The 10,335-nt window shown below is 43.6% G+C and overlaps 1 protein-coding gene across 1 annotated transcript in view; it reads left to right on the forward strand.

Annotated features, from left to right (window-relative positions):
- Nucleotides 1-9,388, forward strand: part of DYM (dymeclin) — a 156,848-nt gene extending 147,460 nt beyond the window's left edge. The window contains 1 exon segment of the mRNA XM_032205390.1: nucleotides 8,266-9,388. Coding sequence (XP_032061281.1) covers nucleotides 8,266-8,415 — 150 coding nt within the window. The 3' untranslated portion in view covers nucleotides 8,416-9,388.
- Nucleotides 9,389-10,335: the final 947 nt, after the last annotated feature.

Raw genomic sequence — 10,335 nt, forward strand, 5'->3', positions numbered from 1 at the left:
CCCCACTTGTGCAGGAGGAAGACTCACAGTGTGCAATGTGCCCTTTGATGCAAGTGAGAAATGTGTCCAGGGATTATTCTGGTTTTCAGATTTTAATTCCCTAAATTCAAAAGCACACAAAGGATTTTACTTATTTATCTGAGTAGTCAGTGTGTGCACATAACAGGATCAGAAATGCTCCAGCAAGGTCAGGCACCAGAACCATTTCTGTGAGCTGTGCTTGTAGCTTTCTGTGCTACATGCACTTAAATCTTGTATTGGTTATTTTTTTATTTCAATTTTGAAAACATTCCTCTTTTACCTGTTGTCATTTTTAGGTGACTCACTTTTTGCTCAGATAAATTTGCCTGTCTTCTGTCCTCCAGAAGGCCTCTGTACTTCCAAAGTATTTTTATTGTTTCAGATCAAGTCCTGAAGTGGAGAAAAGTTGTATTTTTTTGGGTTAATAGTATTTCACCTGCACATCATACCTACAAACTCAAGCTTTAAGTGTAACTGCATTTATTATTCTCTAGTCCTTTTTTTCTTGTCATTTGACAAAGCCAGCATCTATCGTGCTTTCTGCAGTGTTACAAACAGCCACGTTATGTTCTGTTGCAGTTCCCTGTCTCTCTCTCTGTCTGGTCTGGCAGCAAGTCACAGATCAGGCGTGGCTGACTTGGAGCTTTTGAGCCGTCATCCTGGGAAAGGTCTGAAAAGATGTGTGTTCATCTAGTCAACACGGTATGCAGAACAGTCCTGACATGGCAAGCAAATTGTAATTCTAACAATAAACCCATCAGCTCTCACAGATGTAATCCGCTGACATTCCTCATGCTGGAAATGTGACGGTGTGGTTGTGATTATATACATGCAGCACGATGTTACGTGGAGGTTAACAGTGCCTTCCCCAGAGCATAGTACGCAGTTCCTGCTCTGGTCTTTCATCTCTTTGTAATCCTTTCTTCCCGTTCTGAAGCTTGTCCAGGTAGGCACAATATCCCTCAAGCTGAGCAGGGATCCCCATGATTTCTCAGAAGAACCACATAAGGGATTTTCTCTGGATCATCTGTTCAGGTGGTACGTTTCCAGACAGGCTAGCGGGTTCATTTTCTGTCCTGGCTAGACGTAGCCCAGAGCCAGGTGCTTCAGAAGTAGACAGAGGGCAGCCTGCAGTGGGTACCTGGCCTCATCCTTAGCATCTTAGCACCCTGTGAGGGTAGTATAAGGCTGTCTGTACAGGTTTGTAAGCAGGTATGTTCTTCCCAAACCCTCGTGTTCTTTTACAGTGCCACTCGAGTCAACTGTACGCAGTCTTTGTGTAGATGAGTGCTACTCACTTGGAGTCTTTTTCTACAGGTAGCGTGGGGTGCCATTGCCATGTGCTGTCAAGTAATGATGCAGATTTGTACAGCACTTGTGGGATTCGTAGGGAGGAAAGCCTCAATACAAAGACAAAAATCATTTCCAGTACACAATTTGGCATTTATCAGCAATATTTGCTAGCTATAACAAAAAAAAAAACAAGCGTGTATGTGTCTCTCTGACTCTCTGGAAGGACTTTAAAGCTGTCAGTGTTCACTGGCCTTCCATGGAAAGTGCAATCTTTTCTTTTTAGCAATGTGGTACTCCGTAAAGCTTCATGCCCTGGCAGGATTACTGCAAATATTTTACTTTTTTAAATCATTGTGTCTTTACCAATAACGTCTAGGCACAACTGGTTTGTTGATTCTTTCCACCTGGCTTCTCAGTACTCCATAAAAAATTATAATTGCTGAACTTTCAACAGAGTCATGTGTACTTCTCTGGTACTTCACATCTTCCAGTGTAAACTGTTCACATTTATGAGCATGTATTTTCATGCTGCTGTAGTTGTGCAAACCTTTTCTCTGAGCATTCTGAAAATAGAAGATGTGTGTCAATGATCTGAACTTGCTAAAACAGTTTTGTCTCTGTAGAAAAATTTCCCTGCCCTCCTGGCTGGGGAAGGTTGTATCCCATCAGATGAGCATGGGTTATCTGGCTCAGTGGTTTTACTCCCTGTAAAAAATGTTGTTTTCTCTTATGGCTCACATAATACCTTAAACTGAGGATATTTTGGTAATGCATAGATTTTCTTTTGAGCCTCTTTTGTCACCTTGTTTTCTATTTCTTCAAAATCTCCTGACACACTTCGAGCCATTGCTTTCTTCTCTGTCTTTAAATGCACACCTATTCCTTACACAGATCTTTGAACAAAATGTGCAGTTCTTGCTTAGTCTAGCAGATTTCCTGTTTGCTTCCTTTGTCTCCCCACTGTAATCTACTGGTCTGTCTGTACCTCAAGCCTGAGATAGATACAGAGATGATATCAGGCAGGTGTGGTGTAGCCCATACAGATTTTTCACCGAAGTAATGTAGATTTTTGTCTTAAGAGAAGCAGTATTAATGCAAAGAAAAACAGGACGGAAAAAAAAAAATAAAGAGCTTATTGTCCCTGGAAAATTTAAATAATTGCAAAAATTAATTCAATAAGTATCTTTGAACAAGTACTGAAAAATGATATTCAATAAATTGTGCTGTCAAAGCACTTAAATACTTACATAAAAAAGAAATATACAAATATTTACATACATATGTTTGTATTTGTACCAGGAGCAGGGGGCCAGGCATGACTGTTGAATTGGTTTTCATTGGCCATTAATTTAACACAGATTGGGATTCTGGGGACAAGATTTCAAAGTGGTGTGCTGTGCATTGTGCAGACAAACACAACTGTTCCTGCTCTGCCCAAACTCCGTACAGGTTGGTACTTCTGGTGCAAGGGAGGTTGCAAAACTAAACCTTGCTGGGCATCTCTAATGACAACCTGGTGTGGTGCTGAATCTGAGGGGCTTTTTTGATTATTTTTTTTTTAGCCAGTTTGTGTACATTGCTAATATGGTCCAATCCTGCAGATGCTCCCCAGGCAATGCTACTATATTTAGCTGAAGCAATGTGAAACATAATTTGCCAGCATGTCATTAGGTTACCAAACAAGACTCGTGGTAAGATTTTCAAGCGCACACAAATCCCGTTTTCAGCAAGACTTTGAGGTTTCGGATTTGTTGGAAGTTAATGTCTGTTTGACTCTCAAATGTGTAAGACTCCTTTGGAAATTGTATTTTTCTCCTAAACTGTTCACATGCTTTTGAAAAAACTGACTCATATTCAATTGCTGTTCTAGAAACAAGTGTTTCTAACCAAGCACTTGGGGAAAAGAGGATTCTCCAGTTTTATGTTAATCCAGCTCTTTGATTTCTTTCTTTCCACAGTAGCTGCCCCTTTTCTTTGATAGCTCTGCCTTGCATTCAGTGAAATATCTAGATCACCGAACAAGCAAAGGCACAGAGTCACTCTCTCTCCTAAAGCAACTCCATCTGCCATTGCTTATGTTATCTGACTGGAGATCACCCACTGACGTGACACTGCAGCCCAACAGCAGCTCGGATGGATAATTTGTGAAGGGAAGGGGATTTTTTAATTTATTTTTTTTAATGTATGGCTCAAGTCTTCTAGCTTGAATGCCACTGAGTTGCCTGGAGCCATGCCAGGTGCTGTTGGCTGGCCGTGATGCTATCTTCCTAATCGTTAACTGCAAAAAAGATGTTGTTGAACTTTTGTGGTGGCGGAGTTATTGCAGTTCAGTTCTGCATCTGTTCATCGGACTTCCTGTGGTTTTTCATCGAATCATATGATTGACAGCGCAGACAGTCTGCAAAGTTCTTGGTCTGTCTAGTTTATACCCCTGTCCCAACCACTAAATCTGACTTCTGCTTTGTCTGGCAGAAGAAAACAAGATAGGGTGCTGTGGTAAGTTGATTCCCCAGAGCTGATAAGTGTTGTCTGTATTTAAGTTGTGCAGCTCAAATCCTGGTGTTACCTCCTGCTCTGAAGTTTAAAGTCACGTCTCAGGCTGGTTTGTTTTAAGCTGGCCAGGGCTCTCTCCTCTGGTAATGACTGAGCAGAAATGCAGGTTATGGCTCCACTGGACCCATTTATGCCAGGGCAATGAGTTCAAAAACTTAAACAGTGAAGCAGAGGGGTGGTGAAGAACGTGTGCATCTTTCAGCACCATGATTCATATCCAGCTGAATGAACGGGGCTGTGAAGGAAAAACAGGAAGGCGATTTATCGCCTGCCAAGACTTCTCCCCTATTATTAGGACTACCATTTAAGATGCCCTAGAGTGGTCCCTCTTTGCAGAAAGTGCTGCAAATCAGGTTCATTTAGGTGTCACCAGGTAGGGAGCAAATGCCTTTTCCTGAATGAAGTTGGATGCGATAATAGCAAAGCAGAAGAAAATGGTTTTCTGCATTGCAGCTTTGACTTGCCACTTTGGGAATTTTGTTAGCAGCCATGCTCGATGATAAAAGCCTCACCAGCGCTGTCTGCAGTGTTTCCAGGAGTGCTCTGAGACTCCTGTGACCTTGTTGTTTTCCAGCTCTCCTAAAACATTCATTTGGTGTCATCTCCTGTATGTCTGCAGCACATGGCAAAGGCTCACTCATTTTGAGGCAGTACGTGCAGGAGATATAAATGGCACAGAGCTGTAGTTAAACATTCCTTGAACTACCATCTGTCAAAAATCTTAAAGCTTTATGGTGTTGGTCAAACTTTTTATGTGGTATTTAGTCCTTGCTGTTATAAGTTGTTTTAAAGTCAGTCTGCTAAGTCAGAAACATTTTGAGGTGACCTAAATGTGATGATTTTGAATATTAACAATTTTTGTTTTCAGTGAACACCCCAGCAATTCTAAATGAAATTTTGGTATTGGTAGGTTTTTTTAATCTTAAAAAATGGATGACTGCCAAACCTTGCAAGACTGATGCTGATACAGGAGTTCCCCCCGTGCTGGACCTCTAGGATTTCTCATTCTTAATGGATGTGGAAACACAGCCACCACGCAGCCAGGGATCATTGCAGTCATGTAAAGAAGTTGGGTTTGAGTTACCAGCCTGAAAGGCAAATTCTCCATGTCTTGTTTGCAGTGCATTGAGCTGTCCTGGGCCCACTGTTCAGGTGCCTGTCAAAAAATGTTCATTTCTGCCATTACTTACCTTCTTTTTATAGAGATCTACTTGAAATTGTGTGTATGTAATGGCAATGCATATAGTCACTGACAGAAAATATTATCTCTCTCCTTAAAAATCTCATTATCCTTGTCTGCATTCCCAAGATAAAACTGCAGACTGTTCAAGGCATATGGTGAGTGTGAGAGAGTCCAGGCTGGTTGCAGTGAGTTACAGTCTTTAATCTGAAATTGATTATTAAATTGCTACGGTACGATCACAGTTGATGGCAACATTGATCAGTCTGAAGAAAGACTTAATAATAAAATCAATGGACGACTGTTCTTGCCTGAAAATGTGAACGCTATCTGGTTTATTTTATGCTGCCCTTCCAGCAGGGAGCTGATGGTGTAGTAAGAGCTGAGCACCTCAGATACAGCTATTGGAATTTTTAATACAACGATATAACTTTGTGCTTTAAAGCTAAAGACATCAGTTAAGCTGCACAAGGGTCCAGAATGGTCCCAGACTGGTACCCTGAGTACCTGCAAAAACAGTAGCTGTAGCCTGTGGCCTTGAAGGTGAGAAAAGTTATCTGTGTTTAATTCAAGTCAAATTAGCATCTCTAATCGCTTTTTTTTCCCTTCCCTCCCAGAAGGACTGCTACGCGCTGCAGTACTGGCGTGCAGCCACCTTTGGGGTGAAGAATGACAGCTGTGTAAGGGCTTTTCTCTGCTAGGAAATGTTACAGTGGTTTAATCATGAGGTTTAACCATTCATTCTGCTGATGCAATGCTGAACTGAACATGTTCCTGTCTACACTGACCACAAGTCAGGAAGCATTTAGGAGGGAAGTGGGGAAGATTACATTGAGGATAAGCAGAGTAGAATATCAGTTTTTTTGTTGTTTGTTTTCTTTTAATCTACATGAGGTTTGGTTGGAGTGAGGCTTAACCTGCCAAAAGAGTCGTGGCATCCTGAGAGGAGGGGTGTCACGAGGAAGTCAGGCTTGAGGACTGGGAATAGGACAGAGGATCTCACAAGGCTGATGAGGAAAAGAAGAAAATGTGGGCAACTGCAACACAGAGGGATATGCTAAAGAGAGGCCATGAAGGTATAGGAACGGGGCTGGGGAAGGGAGCAGACTAGGAGACAGGAAATTAAATATTGGGTGTGAGTGTGAAGGGACACCTAAAAGTGAGGGAACAAAATGATGTGGAAGGATAAACAGGCTGGTCAAAGCAAACCTGGCAAGGGAGGTTGTAGGGGCACAAAGGGCTGTGGGAGTGCTGCTGTACCACAAGCCCCATGTCTGACACAGGATATGAAACTTGCTGATGTACCTTTGAGGTTCTGGGCTTTGAACTTTTAGAGGCAGAAGTGCCTTTAGCAGCCTCGTCCTCTAACAGCCTCAGGTCCTTAAAGAGAAACATTAGTGATGGAAACCATACCGCCCTTCTTCCCCACTGCCTGTCACAAGGATGAGCTGCCCCCCCTTCTGAAGGCAGCAAATACAGCAGCAACAACCACAGCAATGCCCAGAACGGGCCCCGTGTGGCTGGGTGCCGGTGTTGGGCAGACCACAGCAGCCCCAGCACATGGGAGCACGCTGCAAGGTGACACCGACGTCCTCGTCAATAGGGCAGATGACACATCGTCACCCAGGTCTGTGGCTGAGTGAAGCTGAACGAGCTGCCCGTGGAGACGCCTTCCTCACAAAGCACGGTGCAGGTGGCAGCTTCGTGGCTGGGCGTAATTGCATGCTTGGGATTTGCACCAAACTGCCCTAATAACAGCAGCGACGCGAGCAAAGAGTGGAATAGTTTCCATGTTTTGTGACTCCCAAGAACACAAAGAGCCTGGGCGTGTAAAGGTTAGATAAATAACCCTGAGAGCCAAGAGGCCAAGAAGTGCTCCTTCAAAGGAGACCATTCCAGCCAGAAGAGTCCTGTGCCCAGCAGGAGGAAGCAGTACACTCGAGACAGATGATAGGGCATCCCTTCATTATTAATGGGCAAAGAGGCTTCTTAGCCACTGCTCTGCTTGTTCTGATCATGTCACACCATGGAGTTTATTCTTAGTCTTAGCCACAGCCTTATAAATAATAAAATGGGTCATGTTTTATCTTACCCCAGTGATCATTGTACAGCGGCTCTTATCTGAGACCGTGCCAAGCTCTTGACACAGGCAACATTTAGAAATAGGATGATTGCATAGCACAACACAAAAATAGGCTCTGCTTTTCCCCAAAGCACGTACCAAGGGTGGACACGGTGGCTATGCGTTGACCCACCTCTGTGTAACGTGTGCCTTTGGGAGGAGAGAAATGGGAGAAAACGGGAGGCTGAGGGTGCAGCATCTGTCTGCAGCTGGGGCTAATTGTGTTAATTGTGGAAGTCCTTTGCTTAAAGCTGGTACTGAAAAACAGGGCTTTTGTGAAAACAACACTGCCTAGCCCGTGTTGTCCAGGAGAGGGAGGTACCTGCCTGGATGGGCAACAAATATTGCTGTGTGCACGGGTACTGTGGTGATGGCCTTCGGGGCTGAGGTGGAAGAGATGCGTGCGTGGCACGGTGCACTTGAAGAGCTTGCAGGATTTTGTCCCCTAATTACACAGTAATGCCGTGAGAGTCACTGCGTGCTCCTCAGCCACAGGGGAGCCCAGACACCGAGGCGAGGGCTTGCTCAAGCTGAGAGGAACTTGTAGCAGAACTGGAAAGGGCACCCAGGATGCCAGAACCCTGGCCGTGCTTCGCACTGTGCTCCCTGTCAGGAGGTGTTTCTGTCCTCAAACCTCAGCGTGCAGAAAGTCTGGGAGGATTAGAGGGAAGAAGTCAGCGTGCCCTAACGCTGTTACTCACAGCACAGACTGTTTGTTCTCAGGGTCTCTCCAAAGGATTCTCCTGCTAAGGGGCTGGTTGCAATTAATAGCAAAATGCGTTTCAGGGAATACCGGACTAAGCAGGGCTGCACACGTGCAAGAGGATTCACACGTTCAGTCTTTGTTAACAGGGAAATTGAGTGTGACCAGCAGCAAAAGGGCTGAGTACAATATGCCAGTGTAGCATGCAGTTCAAAGAAGGAGCTATAAATGATCTCTTTATCCCTCATGGTAAATATTTTCCTTTGGGTCTAATGGTTCAGTTCCCTCCATTATTTTTGTCACCAGGCCTCTTTTTTCAGCGTGTATGTGGGCTGCCTGTTTGCAAACAGACACGCGAGCCTCCCCTCAGCGGCCTTTTGTTTCTTGTTGCAGAAGTTCCCGGAGCTCAAGTTCAAGTACGTGGAGGAGGAGCAGCCCGAGGAGTTCTTCATCCCCTACGTCTGGTCTCTGGTGTACAACTCCGCCGTGGCCCTGTACTGGAACCCTCAGGACATCCAGCTCTTCACGATGGACTCTGGCTGAAGGAGATGCCCCCGCCGAGCCAGCTCGACTCCGTCGTCCTAGAGAAAACGAAACTCTGCACTGCGTGTGAATACGTGACCCCTTCCAGTGTGCACCCTCCGACCCCAGAGCTTACAGAGAATGAAGCTTGCTGCTCGTGTACAGTCCAACATCGATGTTTCAGAAGCAGATTGCCACAGGCAGCGGTGTGAGGAACTGACGCCTTGTATGCAACCTTGTATTTATAGTCCTATAACCCGGAGCTTGTCTGAAAATGAGGCCTTACACATGGGGTATGATGTTACTACCGACCACACAACTGATTGTTCTTTTAACGGGGTAAATGGGGAAAGAGATTGTGGACTTTGATTTGGAAGCACCGTTTGTATGTTCATTTCTTTAAAGCCAGGCAGCTTCTTTGGGTCAAGCTTTCTATGGTCTGTTGGATTCTGCCGTGGGTTGCTCGTTACCTAACACCGTGCTTTCACTCACAGCCCTTTGTTTCGGTGACACTGTCAAGGCTCCAGTCCTTCAGTTGGTGTCTACACCGTCATCCAAGTGAACTAGCAAGCAGCACATTAATCAAATTAGCTCCCAGGCAGACTCAAAACACTTGATTTAGATGTCAAAATGTTTGTGGGAGGATTTTCAAAAGCAATTCTTTTTCATTTTTTTTTTGACTGGCAAATATTCTGTAGAGGGCTAGAAACACCAGCTTTCAAGGTAAAGTCCCTTACAGACTTGTTTTACTGTGCTTCTGTGCAAAAGTTTTCCCTGGAAATTGAACATGTGAAAAAAAATCTCCAAAGAAAATAGTTACAAGATTGTAAAATAGACCAATGTCCTGTAAAAACGTGTAATGGTGATAGAGTGTTGTGGGGATCCTTGGCAAAGTTCTGTGTTGAAAATGCCGTTTGCTATTAAAGGTTTTATGGCAGAAGTATAAATTTATCTGAATGTAGAATGCTTCTTTTCTGTTTGTTTTGTTGTGTGTGTGTTGTTTTTTTTTGTTTGTTTTTGTTTTTTTTTTTTAAGTGTCCTTTCCTGATATACTAGTTTCTGCAGTTAGAAGAACAAAAGAAATGGGTTGACCTGATTTTTTAAAGAACATCTCATTTTTCAGGATGAGGATCGCTTCTTCTGTGGGGAAGCTCCTGACTGTGCTCACTGCACATGCATGCAAATGCTCTCCTAATCCCACACACTGCTGTGTGGAGGACTGTCACCAGTGCATCGCATGCCAAAACAGAAATATCAAGGAATTAGTACCTAAACATACATGGCAACCCCGCACTCACTGCCTGCTCCAGCATGTTCTGTTTACTGACCTGAAGAATTGGGTGCATTTGCTTTCAGGCAGTTCTTTAAGTGGCTCTAAATAGAATTCCTTGCACTTTTTTTTTTTTTTTTTTTCATGAATGTTATCCTAAAATTATACTTTCCTTTTATCTGTCCATTTGAGTCCTACACAAATGAAAATGCTGTTTTTTTTAAAAAAAAAAAAAAAAACAACTTTCGATATTTATTTAAATATTATCAATGGGGAGACAGATACAGCTCAGGAGCATTTGAGACTTCAAAAAGGCAGGAGCTTTTGAGATGAAGAAACAGACTGGAGATGCAGTTTTTTCTTAGGAAAATATGAGAAATGAATGATACATAACTGTGCTGCACTTATGTTTATGCTACGTTTTTGGATATTTGTTTTTCTTTGAGCAAACTTTACAAGGGGATGACTCTACTTGGTTATTGTAGTGATTTGTAATCTTCTCTTTTTATTAAGGCTAAGAGTGTTTGTGAGACAGCAGAGCTGTACAGCCTTCGGAAAAATCAGCCTGAAGATGCACTTCTAAACTGGATTCAGAAATTACTGGGGTAGCTCAGTTTTTGTGAGCGCTTGAGCCTGCCCCGAGGTGAGCACCCTCCACCCCGCTGCCTTCT

This window comes from Aythya fuligula, chromosome Z (assembly GCF_009819795.1).
Source record: "Aythya fuligula isolate bAytFul2 chromosome Z, bAytFul2.pri, whole genome shotgun sequence".
Classification (NCBI taxonomy): Eukaryota; Metazoa; Chordata; class Aves; order Anseriformes; family Anatidae; genus Aythya; species Aythya fuligula.